We start from the raw sequence: 21,468 nt of genomic DNA, 5'->3' as shown, positions 1-21,468 counted from the left end.
GCCACTACAGCCAGGGAGCTAACCCACATGGCTTGGCAGACCTCTCCTCTCTTGCCGCTGCTCCCCTCAGCAGTGTATTTCAGTACATCTTCCTGTTCTGCTTCCCACTCTGTCTCTGGTAAATCCTGTCACCACCCTGCCACGCCTCTGACCTACACCCTAGCTCTTGTATGCATAAATAAATAAATCTTTAAAAAAAAAAAAAGTTGAGTATAAAAAATTTGTTTGACTTTGAGATGTGTTTCACTTATATTAATAAGGATTGTATTATCGTAATTTATACCTCTGGATATTTACTTTCCACAAAATTAGCCTTATTATGAAATCTGAGTTCTAAGGAATCAATCAATACAGTCTTTTTGTGTGTACATAACATTTTTTGTTTTGAAGAAGAACTGGGGTATAGGCCAGAGACGTGGGGGATGAGTGGACTTACCGGAGACAGAATGGGGAGCAGAACAGGCATATTTATTGAAATATGTTGCTGATGGGAGCAGTGGGTGAAACAGGAGAGGTTTGCAGGACCATATGTGGGTTAGCTCCCTGGCAAGGGGATCAAACTCAGGCCTTCAGGTGATAATGCTGAGACTTAACCCCTAGGCCACCAGGGAGGCCCTGTACATAACTTTTGAGTAACCTTGATAGATAGTATTTTGTGTGTTTATTTTTATTTATGAGGGAATTGAACTCTTAAATTAGCGTATTTTTCAAGTGAAATTTTCTTGGAATGCTGATATATGAAAGAAATGAAGGGGTTACTACGTTGCATGAATCTGGATTGGGAAGCCCAGTACTCCATCTCTCATTATTCTGTCTCTCCCTAAACACTAGCCCCTGAACCATTTCTCAGGAACAGTAAGGTTTGTAAAATCACTCAGAAGTCATTGAAGTCTGACAGTTATTTTTCTGTCCCTGATAATTTGTTTTCATTACATAATTGAGTTATGCCTACATTTCCTTTTTTTCATGAGAGTGAAATTTGGTTTTTTTGTGGGGTAATTTTTCATTGTACTTTAAATAAGATGGTGCTACAAGTCTGACATTCAGTTTTAGCTCTACATTTTTCTTTTTCATTTGTATTATAGTAGATATGTTTGTTCCAAACAAATGCTATTGACAATTACTTCTTAAGAGCATCTTTGAAGAATTTTTAATGCTTCATATTTTACAAACTTTTTGAAAGACACAGTTCTTTAAAACCATCTTTTATGGTATCTTTTTCCAGTGGAAAAAGAAATGTATTTATCAGAGCTTTTATTTTGAAGATGTTGCTTGATTTCAGTTGTTGGTGATTCAGATACTGTATTGCTTTGTATTCCAGTGTTATTTGGTTTTATTTTAGGTATTTTGCTGGAAATCAGTTAGCAGTTCTCTGAAGCAATGTCGATGGGCCTATCCCCGCCAAGTCTTCATTTCTGATATTGCTTTAAATAGAAATGAAGTTCTATTTGTCACACAGGATGGAGAAGGATTTAGAGGGAAGTGGTTTGAAGAAAAAAGAAAAAATTCTGAAAAGAAAGGTCAGTTCATTTATGTGAATGGTACTAAAAGTACTTTTCAGTGAATTTCAAGTATTATTAAGCTCAATTGACAGGTGTTAATAGTTTACTAGGTTTTACCCTTTATGTCTTTCCTTTTGATTTTGGTTTGTGTGTGTGGAGGTATACAGAGGGATTTCAGTCCACTTATGTCTGTACTTTTCAACCTTAACCATCTTAATATACCCTGAGATCTTAGTACATTCCCATTAGTAACCATGGCTTACTACTGCCAGTTGCTAGCCTTGGTTCTCAGCAAAGGAACGTGTGTAGTTAAACAAAAACAAAAAATACTTCCTAGACTGTTTTGACATCTTCTACCTTCCTTTTCTTGAGATTTCATTGCTTATGCTATATGTATATGTACATTTTTTAAAGCTTATTTGTGTATATGAAATGAAAGTTTTAGGAGGTACATCTTATAACTTGGAAATCACAGGAAGAATAATGCTTTAAGAATTGTTAAGAATAATGTTAAGAATTCTTAAAAGTACAGTAATTTTATTAAACAATTGTTGAATAATTGGAAACATTTTATTTCATTCCTTGATGAATATAAAGGATAGCTTTAATTAAGATGCTACCTTTCAAAATAAGAAGTTATATATTATGTAGTTCATTTTAAATTGGTTAAAATTTATAAACTTGTGATTACTTGTTTTTTAGTTTGTTAGTCCATTTTTCCCTGCCATTCATAATTATCCATTCAATTAGTTTTTTCCAGAAAAACTAGAGTTCATTACCTCTTTTCATCTGATCGCTCCTACCCTAGCGCAAGCTATGTGAACTACTGTCAAGTTCTTTTATTTCCACACGTGTCTCATTTTAATCTATTCTCAGCTGATTACCAGTGAGCTTTTAAGATCTGATCATAACATTCTTGTATTTAAAAAACTCTTAATAGTTTTCTTATTTCATTAACATTATTTATACGGTCCATACTCTGACCCTTATATATATATAATATATGAACTGATTTTGAGTTCTCTTCCTTTTACTTACCACTCTTCAGTCACATTGACTTACATATTTTTATTTGTTTAGCTATGATCAGTCCCAAAATCTTTCCTAATTTTTCACATCTCAGCTTTATATTTCATCAGATTTTTTCCTAATTTTCAATCTAAATTGAGTTACCTTATTTTGCTTTTAAGAGCACCTTTATATTTTCATCATATAGCATTTCTACTTGTTAAATATATTGTTTTTATGTTTTATTATTGTGATTTTTTTAATGGTTGTTTTGAATTAGACTGTAAGACGTCAAGGGTCATGACTGTTATACTATATCCTTAGCACTTGGCATTTTCTGGCATATAGTAGTATGCTAAAACTATATATGAAGCACATTTACAAATACTCAAAAATAAACATTTTTCAAAATCATAAAGCCACAAAGGAGTGACCTTACATGATTAAGTATTTATAGTTCATGGTGACAAAACTATTATGCACATAAGGTTTTTGAAAGCATAGAACTTGGAATAACTGAACACTGGGAAAATGAGATTTAACCTTTAAATAGTGAATTTGAGAGACTAAACAGAATGCAAGCTCAATCTGTAAATGTTGGATGGCCTTGTTAGTCTTAGTCATATATATAATAGTCTGACTTGAATTCATGTTGTCATATCCACATATCTGTTTTTCAGCGTTTTCCAACAAGTAAATGCTTATTTTTGATTCCATGTTTTCTTTGGCCCCCTGCATCTAGTCAATCAAAAAGTTTTGTCACTTCTATCTCAAATATTTCTGAAGATTTCCCCCTTTTCTCCATTTGCATTGCTATAACTTCAATCACATCTTTTATTTGGGGTGGGGGAGCTATTAAATGGTCTTTTAAAGGATCTCTGTACTTTCTTTGATAGCCTTGATCTGACTTACAATGATATAAACCATTTGTTTAATGTCTTTTTCTGCTCAATTATATATGCCAAGAATATAGGGAATATTTACCTTCTTCCCCACTATATCACTAGGTATAGACTAATGATCACTGTATCACATAGCAAAGTATGGTCACAAATATTTGCTGAATAGGTGAAAGGGGAAGGAAGGAGGGAATAAGCAGATTATGAAGATACTTAGCTTACCTTTTTTTTTTAATGCAAGCTGAAGAATTTTAAGAGTTGATATAATGTTAGATTTGCTCTTTAGAAAAATAACTGGTTGTAGTGAAGAGTATTTTGTTGAGAGGGTTAAACCACGGATAATTGAGAATTAACACACCAAAATTTTACCCTATAATATAATCCATGTATATAGATTGCAAACTGTGTTGGAGAGGATGTATTTCTTCAAAAGGACTTAATACATATGAAATATTTCCATACTTGTTTTTTAATTCCACTTAATTTTAAATCATTTATGCTTCAATAAAACCTTGATTTTATGGGAGTTTTTATTTTCTTTTCAGCAGAGATTTTATCAAACCTACATAATTCTTCATCAGATGTGTCTTATATCTCTGATACAAATAATGTATATGAAAGAATCCGACTTGAAAAACTTACTTTTGCCCATAGAGCTGTTAGTGTCAGCACAGATCCAAGTGGATGCAACTTTGCAATCCTGCAGTCAGATCCTAAAACAAGGTATACTTGTATGTATTAAATTTCATTGTTAACAGGAACAATTACTGTGTCTTATTTTGTTTTCAGTAGCTTGTGGAGCAACTCTAATTGAAGAGCTGTCACCAAATCATGTAGAGACTTTAGTCATATAATCATGTTACAGGGTAACTTAGAGGTGGAATTTGTAATACTGGAAATGATGAGTGTTCTATTTAGTTTACAAACTAATACTTATTGAAAATGTTGAAGTGGTAGGTGATGTAGTCACCTGTAGAGCAGTAGGAATCCTCTTGCAAATTTCCTAAGTCACATTAGAGACATTACAGGTTAAGTTAAACATCAAGGGTGCTATTAAAGAGGAAAGAATCCTAGAAATAATGTGACCATCCATCCTTTGTTGCCCATATCTGTCTCACTTTGAGCATTGAAAATCTCTTCTGGGAAACTGCAGTCTTAGGCAAACTATTAAGATTGGTGCCCATATCTAGAAATACAGCTTGGGAAGGTATGATCTCCTTCCTACAATACTGAACAATCAGGGTAATATACTGATTGTATATTTGAGTATTTACCTTTATATTCTAGAGTTTCAATTTGAGTTGATCCAAATTGCTCCTTGAATTTATTTATTTATTTATTCATTCATTCATTCTTTCTTTCTGTGGGACCCTCACCAGCGGCCGGGGAACGAACCTGCGCTGCAGAGGCTGCAGGCAGCCTCGCAGCCCAGTGCTCAACTGCTGCAACACCAGGGGAGGCCCTTGAATTGATTTCTTTTGGGATCTTGGACTGGAAGTATTTGGGCACTGTATTCTTCATTTGTAAAAAATGTGAAAGAGTAAAAGGTTGAGAATTGTACTCCTTTTTGAATGTTTTTAAATATAAAATAAAAAATCTGTATGAAAGTAATTTGAATTTAATTTAGCATATTCTTGTGGAAATAGAGAATACTGCTTTCAAAGGAAAACTTAATTATTATAATTTTAGTTTAGGAGAAAAATATAAATTTAAAAAGGAATAGAAAAAAATTGAAGTGTGATACAGTAAGGTTATGTCCAATCTTCTTTCTTTTTAGGAAATACCAAATTTAAAATTTTCTAAGTTTAATAAAAAAGAAATTGTACTTTAAAAGCAGAACTGACTAGTGATGCTTTTGTTGTTTTCATTTTATTGAAAGTGAAAATTGATTTTTGTTTCATTTCTAGCCTTTATGAAATTCCAGCTGTGTCCTCCTCATCCTTTTTTGAAGAGTTTGGCAAACTGTTAAAGGAAACAGATGAAATGGACAACATCCATGATGTGACATTTCAAGTTGGCAATAGAATTTTTCCTGCACATAAATATATTTTGGCAATGCGTTCTGACTTTTTTCAGAAATTATTTCTTTCAGATAATGCTACTTTAGACTTTGCAGATGTTTACCGGAAAGATGAAGATTCTGCAGGATGCCATCTCTTTGTAGTAGAGAAGGTTCATCCTGACTTGTTTGAGTACCTTTTGCAATTTATATACACAGATAATTGTGACATTTTAACTCATGGCTTCAAACCAAGAATAAACTTGAATATAAAATCGGAAGAATATCAAGGTTCTCCAGATTCTCATTTGAATAAAATGAATTGCCATGAAGAAAATCAGAAGTCAGCTTTTGAAGTTTACAAAAGTAATCAAGCTCATAAAATTAGTGAAATGCAGAAAAGTAAACTTAAACCTTCTAAAAAAGGAAAAAATGTTGGGGAAAATGATCCTATAAGAATGTTGCAAAATGTTGCAAAGAAATTTGGTTTCAATAATTTGAGTAGCAGGTATGGTTTCATCTTAATATCTGTTCTCTGTACCTCAGTATGTCCTTTTAAAAATTCTTTTTCTTAATGATCCTCTTTTCTCTTTCTCCATTTCATGCTAAAGCTATCTCTTTGGGATACATTGGATTAAAACTTTAAAGGATGGGAAGGTTGTTAGTGGGTTTGAACTTTGTGGTGTGTGTAGTTGGAGGTATCTGGAGTGGCAGCCATTGTGTTGTGCTGGAAAGTATAGTAGTTTTGGATTTAGAAAGACCTGTTTTTGCCTGCTAGCTGTCCTATATTACCTGCTAGACATGTTTCTTAGATTCTTTGAACCTGAATTTCTCTATATAAAAAATGGGAGGGATAATATCGACCTCATATTGTAGTTTTGTCATATAGCATGTATAAAATGACATAGTAGTTGTCAGATTATAAACCAGATTATTTGAAATTCTTTTTTTTTTGGTATTTATGATGCTTATGATCTTAGGTGTGGATGAGAGTAGGGAAGAAAGTGTATCATGTTTTTTATTTAAAAACAATGGAGGGCTTTGTGCCATGGTTTTGATTTGGTTTTTGTCAATATTTAATATATTTTAAATTCTAAATAAAGTGAATGAGAATGTCTACCTTTATCACAGAGTAGGGATTCACTGAGATACACTTGTAGGTGATATAAATTATATGTCCAGATGTAAACTAATTTGTTCAGTTTTTATTGTTTGTTTAGATAAATTCACCAATTTGTTTTTTATCTGTTCTTTATAGGTTAGATGGAGTCAGATTTGAAAATGAAAAAATTAATGTTATTGCCAAGAAACCTGGTAATAAACCAAAGCTAAATCGGAAAAAATGGTAAGTTTGGAAATGAAGATAAACTTTTCATCTCTAAATTTTGGAAACTAGGTGTGGAAATAAAATCCTTCATACTCACATGTGAGGCACAATGTGTAGGTAGATAAAACTTCTTAACTTTTTTAGTCTTCATTTCTGTAAATATTGGAGAATTGCTGAGGTAAATGAATAAAATACTAATTAAGACACTGAAGTATTTTTTTTTTTTTTAAGATTTTATGCGTACATGAGCTGGGGTACAGGCCGGGGGTGGGGGGGGGGCACGCAGAGGTTTGACAAGATTCACCAGAGACAGAGTGGGGAACAGAACAGGCAGACTGACTGAAATACACTGCTGAGGGGAGCAGCGGGCAAGTCAGAAGAGATCTGCTGCACCATGTGGGTTGCTCCCTTGCTGGCCGGGGGATCGAACTCGTGCTGCAGAGGCTTTGGATTGCTTCATAGTGCAGTACGTAACCCCTTGCGCCACCAGGGAGGCCCCTGAAGTAGTTTTTATTGGTTACTTTTTAATTGAAGAAAAAATTGTCAAATTTTGATTTTTTTTTTTTCTTATCTGAATTTAGTATCTTGTTATAAAATAGGAAATGATGTTAACAATCAAATTTAGTGTGGCAAACCTATTATCGAAATAGGTTTGATATTAAATATGTTAAAAGTTTTTGGTTTTAGGTGTTTGTAGGTGAAACGTTTTGAAAAACTAAACTGATATTCTACATTGTGCTTAGCACAGAATAAGGTATACAAATAAGTGAATTAAAGAGGTTTTGACTATATTGTCACTGTTTTACTAGCATCTGGCCTATAATGAGAAATAGTAGGAATTTTTAAAAAATCTATATTCAGTTCCCTTTTCAAATGTTGTCTTTGTTGTAAGGCCCTAATCTTTCCTACAGTGGAGGGAGATGAGTACTTTTATTTGTGTATACCCTCTGCTACTTTTAATTGCGAGAAAAACAAAGGTAAGCCAAATTCTCTAAAGCTTCAATTGTACTCTTTTTTGCAGTTCATTTCTGTGTGATGTAACCATGAAATCAATGGATGGAAAGGAATTTCCTTGTCATAAATGTGTTCTTTGTGCTAGACTTGGTGGGTATAATTTTTTTATTAGTTGCTGACTATATATTGTTTCACTATACAATTCTTACTGAGTTGAACTTTTTTTCCTTTCAGAATATTTTCATAGTATGCTGAGTAGCTCATGGATTGAGGTAAAATTTAAGTAGAAAACACATTGGCTGGTAGCCACACTTATTTTTTGGGAAATATAGTAAAGAAATTAAAAATGGGTACCTGATATTTTAACTCAGTTTCTCTTTTTATTGGGCTTCATGTAAGCCTCCTGGAAAATAGTATTACTTAGAAATAAATGTTACTTAAAAGTTAATTCAAAATTTCCCCATTGTTATTTGGACATGTATTGGGAATGTAAGTGTGTTTCTTTTCCTTCATTCTTGATCCTTTTTCATGTTATAAGTGTGATGTTATTTTACATTTGATTCCTGTTCATAGTTTTTTGTACCAATAACCTAAATCTGAATGTAATAGTATTCTGTTGTTTAAAATAAATTATTTTACTTCATTTAGGCTTCCAGTTGTGCAGCTCTGGAAATGCCAATACATTCTGACATATTGAAAGTTATTTTGGACTACCTCTATACTGATGAAGCTGTGGTGATAAAAGGTATAATAATAGTAAGAATTAAGATATTAAATCTTTTAGATGTAATAATGGTAAGATCAACATGAATCTTAATTTCTACTTGAAATAACCCATCAACAGACTTGATTTAGAATATGTAATAGTATTGAATAATAAGGGATGATTACTAACAGTATCCTCTACTTTCTTTTGAGTTTTTACATATGATTTCCTTTAGTTTATGGACATATTTATATAGCTGATTTATTACTAATAGCTCTGTGTCTTTTTAATTGTTTATTGTGTTATTTTTACTGCAGTAATAGTTTACAACATTTTATAAAATTTGAGAGTAGGTTCACACCGCTTCAGTTGTATGTTACTACACCATGTCCACCATAGAAAAACACCCATAATCCTCCACCATATTCCATTGGGTCTCCTCCCTCCTATTGCTCCCTTCTACTCATGCTCTTCCCTGGTTGCTTCAATTCTGCAGTCAGATTTCTAGAGTTTGCTTTGGGATCCATTTGCTTAACGGATTGATTTCCAACCTGTTACTTAGAGCCTTTGTTTATCTTTGGAGCGCAAGTTGTTATAATGGAGACTGCAGAAGCCACTGTGCCTTAAAACTGATCAGTTCAGGTCATTGACTTTTAGGAAGATTATTGATACATAAATGTTAATTGACATTTTGCTGTTTATTTTCTGGATGTGTTGCTCTTTGTGTCTGTCTTTTGTTCTTACTCTCTTCCATTGTATTTTGAGAGCTGCCTTTTGTGTAGTGTTTGCATTCCATTTATCTTCTTTTCTTTAGGTACTTTCCCCCCTAAGGTTACCAGGTAGCTAATATATAGGGTTGTGTATTTAAAATCAATCTTAAGTTTAAATAAAGATAATTTTTGGTTCATTTCATCAGACCCAATTTTTATTTTCCTTCCCTCTGTATTTATTGTTTTTGCAGACTTATTCGAAGTGGTTTTTTTTTTTCCCCATTTTATAACAAACCCTTTAATATTTCATGCAATACTGGTTTAGAGAGATGAATTCCTTTAACTGTTGATTTGAAAAGCTCTTTATTACTCTTAAATTTTTAGTGTGAGTGTTAGCCTAACTGGATAGTGGATTCTTGGTTTGAGTCTTTCAGATCTTTGAATACCTCATACCACTACTTTTTGGCTATGAGATTGTGCTGAGAAATCTGCTGATGGTCTTATGAGCATTCCTTTGTATATGGACTTATTCTTGGGGCTGCTTTTAGAATTCTTTATCTTGAATTTTTTGCTATTTTAATTATAATATGTGTTGGTATACATCTGATTGAGTTTATCTTGTATGGAACTCTTCTGAGCTTCGTGGATGTCTCTTTCCTACTCTGCTTTGGGGTTGGTCTCAGCTATTTTATTTCTTCAAATAGGATTCCTGCCCCTTTCTCTCTCTCCTACTTCTGGAATCTTTTTGAATAGGTTGTTCTTTTTGATGTTGTCTCATATCTCTTATGTTTTCTTCATTCCTTTTCTTGTTTTTTTTGCTGATATTTTTTAGACGATTTCTACTATCCTATCCTGCCCCACTGGGCTCCTTAGCCTCTTTGAATCTACTGGTGAGCCCTACTATTGCATTTTTTATTTCAACTATTCTTTATCTCTGTGACTTCTATTTTGAACTTTTTTCATATTTTCTCTGTCCTTGTATTTCTGATTTTGTCATTCATTGTTCTCTTAATCTCAGATCTCAGTAAGAGTCACTAATATTGTCGCTCTGAATTCTTCTCCTGGAAGTTTGGTTAGATCTGTTGAAGTAGCTTTTTTTTTAAAAACCAAACCAGGGTTGTCTTGCCTCAATGATTGGGGTGATTTCCTGTTTCCTCATTTTCTTTTTTGTATGGTTTCTATGGAATAAGCTAGCTTGCTTTCCTTTCCAGTCTTTATTTAACTGTCTTGAGTTAGAATTTTAGGTGTTGGACTTGGTTGTGCTTTCTGTTGTTGTGTTGATTCAAGTTATTTCTTCATTTGAAGTGATTGGAGGACATGAGTCATGGAGATCCAAGAGTCTAGCCTTTTCTGTGTGCTCTGGGGATGCAGGTGTATGGAAATTGTTGCAGATTGCCATGGTCATATGCCTCCTTCAGCACTGCAGCTGCTTGAGGGAGTGATATGTAATCACTTTCTGGTCAAGGGTGGACAAAGCAGATTCCCCGCATTGGTGCTTCGGCCTGCAACTAACCCTTTGGCTGCAGCCTAATTTACTTTTGCATGTTTGATAGGCTGTGCCTTTCCCCCGAGCTCAGGCACATGCACAGGTTGGGGGGGCATATGTTGTTGGCTCCAGCCCCAGCCAAGTACTGTGTGTAGCTTTAGACTGTAGTGTTCAGGCTGTCAGAGGACCTGCCAGAACCAAACCAGTATCTAACTAGTGCTTGTTGGACTGCTAGATTTAGTCTCCTGTAACAGTTGTGCTTTTTGTTCAGTAGGGTGTTCTCTTGGGGAGTTTTATACTCTTCAGTACAAGTTCCCAATCTTGTACTGCACAAGCTGGGAGCCGAAAGGAAGCCTAGATGTTGCATGTAGGAGAGGCAGTTTCTTCTTCTTGCCACAAGGCCATCCCCAGGTAGCCCGAGTACCCCGTGCTCAGCAGGCTATGCTTTCCCCACATGTCCTGCACACTCTGGCTACATAAGGTAGTAGGGAGGTCCGAGGAGGTCCAAGAGAGATCACTGGGGAGAGGCAGATGCCTCTTTCAAATCCCAAACCCAGTCAGTCACAGGTAGCCTGACTGTTCTTTGTTTAGCTTGTGTATTTTTTTGTGGAAGCTTGCAATTTCTGGCTGCTGAGCTGGTAGCTGGCCCCATAGAGAGGCAGGACCCTCTTTCAGTCACCAAACCCAGCTAGCAGGAGCCACCTGCTAGCACCCTGTGATCTCCCCAGGAGGCTGTAGTAGGGAAGCACTAGGGATCATTTTGGGGACCTCTGCTGACTTCCTGTGTCATGCACAGATAACCTGAGAGTCCTTTTGTTCTGCAGACTGTACTCACTGGGGTGATTCACACTCTGGTTGTACATTTTGAGAACTACCTGGTAGCACAGAAATTCTGTGTGGAATCGGTGAATGCTTCTCTACTGCTGAAAGCAGTCACATGCTACCTGGATGCCCTTTGTTCAGCAGGGTACGCTTAACAGCAGAAAGCTTATACTCTCTGGCCATGGCTTGGGTACCTTCAGGAAAATGCACATCTGGAAGGAGAAGGGTGGTTATCACTCCCAGTGTCTTGGCATAATTACTGACACACTGTCTTATTCTTACCTACCCTTCCCAGTGTTTCTCTTTCCTTCCTGTGCAAGCAGTGGCCTTTACTTCCAGCTCTGCTCCAGATGTAGTTGCTCCTTATTGACATTGATCCATGATGTTTGTGAAGGAAGTGATGACTCCACGATCCTATCAGTCTACCCTCCTTTTTCTGCCTCAGTAGTTCTGAATATTATTTAGGAGCAGTTTCTATTGACTTTTTTCCCTTGTATGGCCCATACTAGTATCTTTCAAAATTTTTATTGAAAATTGGACATTGTACATAATACAATGTAGCAACTGTTGAAATCATGTTTTTAGCCTTCCTTTGGAGTTACTGCTTTTGCTGTTTGTGTAACACTTTTTTTTTTTTTTTTGGTGGGACCCTCGCCGGTGGCCGGGATTGAACTGGTGTTGCAGAGGCTGCAGGCAGCCTCTGCAACCCAGTGCTCAACCACTGCGCCACCAGGGCAGGCCCTGTTTGTGTAACACTTCTGAATCAATTCTGGAATCTGTACTCTTTGTCTTATGTGATTCCTGATATCTTTATTTGGCTTACTTAGTGGTCAGGTAATAATTAGGCAAGAATTTTCTTATGTATTTAAACCAATATATCTCCCAACCTTTGCCTAGGATCTTTTTATGTGTGTTGGGGCAAGCCTTCAGTTCTCTAGCAGGCAGCTTACCTTTGTAAGCTGTAACTTTGACTTCCTGCTTTTGTAGAGTCTCAAATTTAGCTACATGTAAGAATTTGGGACCTTCCTAAAGTATTCTTGGACAGAGCGTAACTCTCAGCAGTGGACAGCTCTCAACAGGTGTGTGGTTTTCGAGACTTACAATAATATCTCATGACTTCAAAGTTCCCTAAAGAGAGTTGTATTAGTTTGCTTATAAAATATCGTTAGCTGGATGGTTTAAACAACAGAAAATTTTTTTTAAAGAGACTGGATCAGGGTCTAGCAAGTTTGGTTTCTCGTGAGGACTCTTGCTGGCTTGCACATGAGTGCCTTCTCTATGCCCTCACATGACCTTTCCTTGTATCTTGTGTGTGGATAGAGAGAGGGTTGGGTGCAGGCAGCTACCTCTCTAATATCTCTTCTTAGAAGGACACTAATAGTATTGAATCAAGGTCCCGCCCTTTGATTGAATTATTCTCAAAAATTACCATCTCTGAATATAGCCTCATTGGGAATTGGATTTGAACATATAAATTTGGGGGAACACAAATACTCAGTCATGACAATATCTCTTTCCCTAGCTATTCTTAAGTTGTTTTTGATTCCTGTTTTCGTCAACCATTACGATGATTTCAGTCAGGTTTAATTTTAACAGTTTCCACTGATTATTTATAATCCTTTCAGTAAAATGCTGTTAGCATTGGGCAAACATTGAATTAGGACCGATAAAGACACAGACCTGCTAGTGGGGTTTGTAGGGATTACCAGAGAGGTCAGATGATGAAAGTCCTTTGATAATGTTGCGCAACAGTTTTTTCTGCTTCCTTCTTTAGTTCCTAGTTTCCTTTTCATTATTTACACAATAATTATAATCTTCTCTGTGTGTTAGTGTTTTAGTTACTTGAACTTTGTTTCTAGGCATGTGTTTACAAAATAATAATGACATCTCTTTGTTTTAGAATCACAAAATGTTGACTTTGTGTGTAGTGTTCTTGTGGTTGCTGATCAGCTTCTCATAACTCGATTAAAAGAGATTTGTGAAGTAGCATTAACTGAAAAACGTGAGTAATTTTAAATTAGAATATTAGTATGTGCTTGGGTTGATCCAGGATTACAAAAAGTTTTGTTTTTTTTTTAAATTGATTTTATGATGCCCTTTATTGTAAAATGGACGTTACTTTTTGTAGCATGGAAAGTTTTCAAAACATTGAGAGTGTATTTTGTCTTCTGTGATCACATTCTTATTTCAGAGATCGTTAAATATGCACATCTTAGAATTAATTTTTATTAAAATGACAATAAGACCTGGAATAACGATAGTCACCATGCTGCAAATTGTACTGGGTTATGCAATGTAGATGTATTTCATAGAATAATTTTAACATTTTCTTCTCTTAATTTTACAGAAGAGAGAATAAGTGTGCTTTATTAAATTAAAAGAAATTTAGGCCTCCCTGATGAACTAGGGGTTAAGTTTCAGTTCTATCACCTCTACAGCCTGAGTTCGATCCTTGGCCAGGGAGCTGACTCACATAGGTTTGGGAATTGAACTTGAACGTATAAATTTGGGGGGACACAAACATTCAGTCATGACAATATCTCTTTCCCTAGCTATTCTCAAGTTGTTTTTGATTCTTGTTTTCTTCAGCCCTCATGATTATTTCAGTCAGGTTTAATTTTAACAACAGACCGTTCATCTCACTCTGCTGCTCCCCTTAGCAGTGTATTTCAGTCAATCCACCTATTCTCCCCACTCTGTCTCTGGTGAATCCTCTGAAACGACACAGCCCCCTCCCCCACCTCTGGCCTACACCCCAGTTCTTCTGTGCAAAAATAAGTAAAGAAAACCTTTAAAAAGAAAAGTTGTTTATCATTGAAAGTTAAAATTGTTAGATGGGAGATTATTCTAATTTGTTTGCTTTTTAAATGATATGTAATGCTCCTTCTGTATTTTCTTTAAACTGTTTCTATGCGTGCTTATTTTTCCTCATAACCAATCTTTTAAAATTACTCTGGCATATTGGGATAGAAAACTAGTTCTGTATTTCCCCTAATGTAAATTATTTTTGCAAGAAAGCATTTCCAGTTTTCCTTGTTCTAAATGTTCAAAACTGACAACTTTAGAAGTAAGTATATTTCATTGTTAATTTGCCTTTCATCTCATGGTAAACTTTTCTTTCTTTGTAGTTACCCTTAAAAATGCTGCTATGCTACTGGAGTTTGCAGCAATGTATAATGCTAAACAATTGAAACTGTCTTGTTTACAGTTCATAGGACTGAATATGGCAGCTTTACTTGAAGCAAGGTAGGTTGGATACATGTATTATATGACTGTTGGCAAAAGCAGTTGTTTATATATAATAGTGGGTATGTTAGTAATTTAAAAGTAAATGATGGTACATTCCAACTATGTGGAAATTGAAACTATATGGAGATACATTTATGAACAAAATAGACAAAAATCTATGCCCTCAAGAGAGTTTAGGTTCTGATTGAAAAGTTGTGTAACAGTGTTACCATACATATTTTTTTGAATGTATGCATATTTCCTTTCTTATTTAGGTTGGTAAGTAGGTAATTGTTAGCTTTAGTTTGGCAACTATGTTTCACTATTTAAGCTAGCACTTCATTACCTTACATGTAAGCAAGCATGAAATTTATTACTCATTTTCTATTTTCTTTTAGTATTTAACCTCTTTAAGATATTTCCTATACTATTATTGATCTTTGGTTAAACTTAAGCTGCAGGAGATAGTCTGAAAAATTTGTCTAGTTTGTTGCAATTTTATGTATGAGAAGCTTTTAATAGAAATAAATGTAATGAAATGTTTATGAAAAAATGACACATTTTACATAAGAAATTAGCTAAATATATATATATCCTGTTTGTAAGCTACTGTATCTTATTGATTGATGTTTACTTGGATGGAAAGATGATTTTGAAATCTTAGACATTTCAAAATTAGAGGGATCTTGGAAATTTCATTGTTTTCAAATGTTTCAATAATTGTGGATAAAATACAATTTGTAATGATATGAATTTACAATAAAAACTTGTAAAAAGTCCAAATTTGATTTATTATGAAGTCAAAGGTGAGAAAAATGAGTGTTTTGGTGAATATAATATACATTTGAGACTAGTATTATTGTCATTGTACATTTTTAAAGCTTTATTCAGTTTATTTCTATATTTTGTTTTATAATACTGTGATACTAGTTACTGGTAGTACTAAATAATAATAGCAATAATGATAAATAATGCAATAATGATAATAATAAATAATACCAGATAACATTCTTAAAGTAATTTCTAGATTCAGTTAATTTTCATGAAAACTTTATGAAATAGGTTCTGTTTGCAGCTTCATGTTACACATGAGAAACTCCAGGGAACTTTTTTTTGCAAAGAATCAAGAGAGTCTTGATCTATAGAGTTTATTATAAATAGTAACTTTTTTGAGAACTCACCTTTCAGAGAAAATTCTAATACATGATTAAAAATGTTCCACTATTTGTTTAGAAGTGAGTAGCTAACAGATCTTAATTGATAGTTAGAATTCAATTTATAGGAAATTCTTATAACATTTTAATGCATTGGTATTATGTGAAAAATCCTTTTCTTTTTTATCATTTCATAAAGTTTTAACTTTAGCTGAGTCATAATATAGAAACAAATTTATTGAGGCAGATGATACTGATTTTTTTTGATACTTAAACAAATTTTATTGACACTAGCAGTCACTAAGTGCATGTTTTTATACAAAAACTTGAATTTATTTTCAACATTGTAAAATGAGTATAAGAATATATACAAATACAATTTAATATTATGAGATATTTAAAATGTCATTTTAAAATGCCTATGGTATTTTAGTGACAGAGCCTGGCTAGAGTTTCAGAATGGTTTCATTTCTTCATTGACATTGCATTAGTGATTCTGGTTATTTTCCTACCTTGTATTTCCAAATTAAACTTATTCATTTTGTTAGATAAGAATCAACCAAAATGTAAAACAAGTATCAAATCTAAAATATTGGAAAACATCTCGCCCTACTGTTGTTAATTACTGTGTTGTGACAAGTTTGTCGGCAGAGTTGTTTAATAAAGGATGGCACTTGTGCTGTGGTGATGATTTTACTTGTATAGTTTTAAGTAGACATGCATAAATTGTTTTAAAATAAAAACATAAACTTAGCCATTGCTAAATAAAGAATCGTTTTGCCAGAAGTGTAAATAAATCTGCACAGGGATATTAAAAGGACGACAACATTAAAATTTTAGTAACATCAAAAGTTAATTTTCCTCAAAGTTATAAAAAGTAGTTTGGTACAGATTTGAATGTGCGTGTGGTTTTGTATTAGCTTTTAGATTGCAAACTTGGTTTAAATTTTCACTGATGCCTTTAAGTACTTTTTTAGAAACTGATACTTCCTGAAATCTATTTTGAAAGCAAATTATTTGATTCAAATGTCATTTTATACATGAGGATACTAACATCCAAAAAAGTAAAGTAAGTTGCCCAAAGGCATGCAGGTTATTTTCCTAGATAGAATTCAGGTATCTTGATAAACTTTCTGTTGATGTAGTTGTTCTTCTGTAGTTAGAGTGTAATTTGAGGGGCATGAAGGTTGGAAAAGGAATAGTTGCCATTTTGTTATGCCATTTATAAGAGATACTTGACTTATTCAAGATACTTGTCTAACATGTTTGCTGATTATTAGAAATATATTAACCACACAAATTTTCAAAAATTTTAGTAGTGTAATGTTAGTACTTCCAAAATAACTTGAAAATTGAGTTGTTTGAAAATCTTGACAGGTATTAAGTTATTGAGTCTTTAGAATTTTGTATTTTATATATAAATGTATTTTATATTTTAGGTCTCTTGATGTTTTGAGTGATGGCGTTTTAAAGGATCTTTCTTTGTTTTACCGTAAAATGGTAAGGTTTGTATTTGTTCAGTGAAATTGGCTATGGTATTATCAATAAAAGTAGTATATTAGGTAGGACTTCTTAATGGAAACTTTTCATAATGAATTCTTACACATTAATGTCTTAAAAATGAGGACATAGGATTTCTTTATAGATCATAGAGATGTGTGATAATCAAAATTTACTATATTTAATAATAAAATTAGTATTTGATTCTTCTACAAATAAAGGTTATAGAAAGCTTCAGATGGTCATTATTTTCATCAAAGCTCAGGACTGTAAAACATTGAATCACATAACAAAGAAATGAACTAATCTGTATTTGCTAATAAAGGGGAGGTTTTTTGTTTTTTGTTTTTTTTTCCTTTCAGTTTCATGGAATAAGCCAATCAGTCAAATCAAATTTTTCTCCCCTGTACATTTAGGAAATGATTGAGCATCCCCAACTTTTTCTAGTTAATGTCACCACATAGTAAAACAAATGGTCTATTATACCTATTTAAAAAGAATCTTTATAAATTTTATGTTTAAAAAGTGACTTTTTTTTCTATAGATTCCAGCAATGGATAGACGACTCATCACACCTTATCAGGATGGACCAGATATTAGCTATTTGGAAGTAGAAGATGGAGATATCTTTTTGAAAGAACGGATAAATATAGAACAAAATTATTCGTAAGCTCTTTTTCCCCCTTCCTCCTTTTTTTTCTTCTCCACTCAATGCATACACCGTGATCTTAGACACTTTCATATTGATACTTAAAAAAATTGAAAACCTGATATGTATTTATCTTCATTCTTAACTTTGTTTTAATACAAAGAATATGCATAATTAATATTTGCAAATATAAGCAAATGTAAATATCAAAGGACTATAATTCTCACGTTAAACATGTTGGGGTATTAAGTGCATCTATTTAGTCACTTTTGCAAACACTACTGAGATTATACTTAAAAAATAAATATATTGCATTAGGGTGATGTAGAAAAGACGATTTTTTTGTGATTCTTTCAAAGAGCATTGATCTCAACCTATAACCTATTCAATTAAGTGATTACCTTTTCTTTATTTAGACTAGAAATTTGCCCTCTAGAGAGGTTAAGCCAGAGATACTCCAGAGAGGAGTATATCAGCCACTTCTCAGCATTCTTTAGATAACTGGTTTCAGTGATATGATGTGCAGTGACTGACATTTGGAAGTCCTCCAACAAAATCTCACATAAATATATATGCCACTATGGTTATATAATAGTCAAGTGTGTAGCTTGCTGAAAAACTCTTTGGGTTTTTCTTTGGGTTTTAGTGATCTTTATTTGAAATCCCTTTTTCCTAGAGTTTGGTATTTGGCATTTGGGATATTTGTAGCATAGGTATCTGACTTAGATGTATGACATTATATTAAAATTTATAATAAAATTAATGACACTGACAAATACTTTGGCCTCTACAAAATAATATTCACAATTGACCTGCATAATTGTGGATAAAATACATAATGAGACCTTTAATTTTCAGGTAAAACAAAAGTTTCAGTCTACATAATTTTAATTTCCCTTTAATTCAAAAAATTAAGCTTTTCCTGAAATGCTTTCAAAATTACCACCAAATAGTTCTATTTCAAGGTCACAGTTCATAATAGCTTGTGTGTAAACATTTGTAGTATTTTTCTTTTCAAAGTATTTTCCTATGGATATACCATCTTGTTTGTTACTTTCACAGAAATGCTAAGATTAGAACAAGTAATAATTTAAGCTGATGTGAAATTAATTTGCTACAGGCCTCCTAGATAAAGGTGACTGTAGTGTATGTAACCTTATATGTTTTCTATTTCACTGAAATGCTACAGTCTTTGATTAAAATGCATAGTTCTTCTAGAGTCACATCTCTAATTTGTATGTAGAAAATGACTTATGTTTGCTTTTTCCTAGGGAGAGTATGTTCAAGAAGGCAAAAACAAAAGCAAAAAAGAAGCAACGTAAGCGTTCAGATAGCTCTGGAGGTTATAACCTTTCAGATATTATTCAGAGTCCACCATCTACAGGTCAGAGTCCACCATCTACAGGTTAGTAGGATCTATTTTCTGATCTTCTATTTCATATCTCTATTCATTATCTAATTCATGTAGGATGTATTAAATACTGTTATATGCCTTCTGCCTGGACACTGAAATAGCAAATAGCCCTTGTCTTAGGGCGCTGTAGAAAATGGTAGTACGTTATAAGTACTGTTAAGTTTTCATTGGGTGTACAAAAGTGTTACCCAAACTTGCCTAAGGTCAGGAAAGACCTCTTAGAGGAAAGTGATACCTGAGTTGGACCTTTAAGAATGAAGAGAAATTGTCAAGCAAAGTAGGCAGAGAATATGTAAAGGGAACAATATGTTAAAAGGCATTAGAACAATAAGTTCAAAGGCATTAGAACTGTACCTTTTTTGTGCATATGGTGCAACTTAGCCACACAGGGTTTGTGTAGATTGGAGATGGCTTTGAGAGGATCAGACTTGAAAGCTTATTGTGTACCAAACTAAAGAATTTAAGTTTTATTCTAAAGGTTATCAGTAACTTTGGTGAATTTTTAAATCAAGGTACAACTGGGTAAGTTTTGTTTTCGGAAAGACTTCTTTGCTCACTATGGTACAGGGAAGTGTTTATCCTGGGTAAAAACATGACAGATATTATCAGGTGAATTCAATTCATCTACATCAGTACTTCAAGTGAGATGCCATTCTTGTGCATAGAAGGTTAAAATCTAGTAGTAGACTGTAGCTCATTTTGTATGTAGACATTATGTGAGCATCTTTGAAAGTGAAGGTGATGTATTTTTCTTGAATTTTTTCCCCAGCTTTTTATTTTGAAAATCTTTCACTTACTGAAAAGATGAAATAAAAATAACATGAACATGATTATAAAATACCCATCACCCAGATTAAGAAGTCTTATGAAATTTGCTTTTTCCTGCAGACTTTCTGTTGAATACATAGTGTATATTGTACATAGACAATAATTGTTTTACTGATTCACTTGGAAGTTGTAGACATGACCCTTTCCCCAGCTCTAAATTTCTTAAGAGTAAGGGTATTCTATGCAACCAAACTACCAAACCTAATACAATTAGCATTAATTCATTAATATTATCTGCTGTTATATTCTGCATCCAAAGTTCCGTAATTGTCTCCCAAATTGTTATAAAGCTTTTTTTGTTTTAATCTTAAAAAATGTCTAGTGTTCTATAAAAATTAAACTTGCCTTTTGCTTGTTAATATCTTATATAGAGCAGCACCCCTCACACATCTTTTTGTTAACCAAATTTCAGGCCAATAGTACTATATTGCTTTCAAGATTCATCTAAATAAATGCAAATTAAAATGTCTAACTTTTGAATAGTATTTTTTTAGATAAAAACATGAAGTATGACAGTAAAATCATGAAATTACAATATGGCTTTGAGAAATGGTAGATGCGTGTATAGTAGTTAAAACATAACCTGGGTGCAATTTTTTTCAGCAGTACTTTCATAGGCATCCTTCATACAAGCAACTTTGAAAAATAGAAGCATAATTGTTTTGTATTCTTGTGGAAAAAAAAAATAGCTATTATTCAGAGCAAAGAATATCTTTTTATATATAATAAGATACTTCAAGTGAGGTATTTGACATGTTTAAAAAGCTCAAATGGAGAAATGTCAAGAATAGTTGTTTCAGATAACAAATTTTTAAAAGATAATATACATGGTTAATTATTCACTAAAGATAGGAATCTGGTGAGGTAGTAAATGGGTAAAACTTATCTTAGAATCTTTCAAAATTAAATATCCTATGAGTTTGTTTTCTGTGTTGTAAGGATTACCACTAGTACTTGGAAGGAGCATAGTTGGGTTGATGGAATGATGAATGAATGGATAGACAGCAATGAGATTAGTAATTTTCCAGTAACCTAGAAGATTTAAGGAAAAAGCAGATATTTGGTTTGTTTTAAATAGTGCTATTGTTAGCACATGTGTTAGAGTCTTAGCATTTCAGAGCTGGAGGAGACATTAGTAATGAGCTAATTTAGGATTCTTCCTATAAAGCTGTGGAAACAAGCGATTCGAAGTAGTGAAAGAAATAAATGGAATTTCTTGATTCCAATTCCATATTCTTTCTGCTGTACCATTCTTCCTATTCTTCCTTTGGCCAAAGCAGAT

General features: G+C 33.4%; 1 protein-coding gene across 7 annotated transcripts in view; it reads left to right on the top strand.

Annotated features, from left to right (window-relative positions):
• Positions 1-21,468, top strand: part of IBTK (inhibitor of Bruton tyrosine kinase) — a 116,563-nt gene that overhangs the window by 76,099 nt on the left and 18,996 nt on the right. For 6 of the 7 annotated variants that reach the window (XM_054698991.1, XM_054698987.1, XM_054698989.1 and 3 more), the window contains 12 exons: positions 1,343-1,520; positions 3,955-4,132; positions 5,317-5,916; positions 6,667-6,753; positions 7,757-7,839; positions 7,924-7,961; positions 8,338-8,434; positions 13,314-13,415; positions 14,542-14,659; positions 17,235-17,295; positions 17,840-17,961; positions 19,216-19,349. In XM_054698991.1, the coding sequence (XP_054554966.1) occupies positions 1,343-1,520; positions 3,955-4,132; positions 5,317-5,916; positions 6,667-6,753; positions 7,757-7,839; positions 7,924-7,961; positions 8,338-8,434; positions 13,314-13,415; positions 14,542-14,659; positions 17,235-17,295; positions 17,840-17,961; positions 19,216-19,349 (1,798 nt within the window). The remainder of the gene's footprint in view (positions 1-1,342; positions 1,521-3,954; positions 4,133-5,316; positions 5,917-6,666; positions 6,754-7,756; positions 7,840-7,923; positions 7,962-8,337; positions 8,435-13,313; positions 13,416-14,541; positions 14,660-17,234; positions 17,296-17,839; positions 17,962-19,215; positions 19,350-21,468) is intronic. The other variant, XM_037520005.2, reaches the window with a different exon arrangement.

This window comes from Talpa occidentalis, unplaced genomic scaffold (genome assembly GCF_014898055.3).
Source record: "Talpa occidentalis isolate TD23 unplaced genomic scaffold, MPIMG_talOcc4v2.1 talOcc4.2, whole genome shotgun sequence".
Classification (NCBI taxonomy): Eukaryota; Metazoa; Chordata; class Mammalia; order Eulipotyphla; family Talpidae; genus Talpa; species Talpa occidentalis.
Note: the sequence above shows the minus strand (reverse complement) of the source record. Positions and strands in the feature narration are given on the sequence as shown.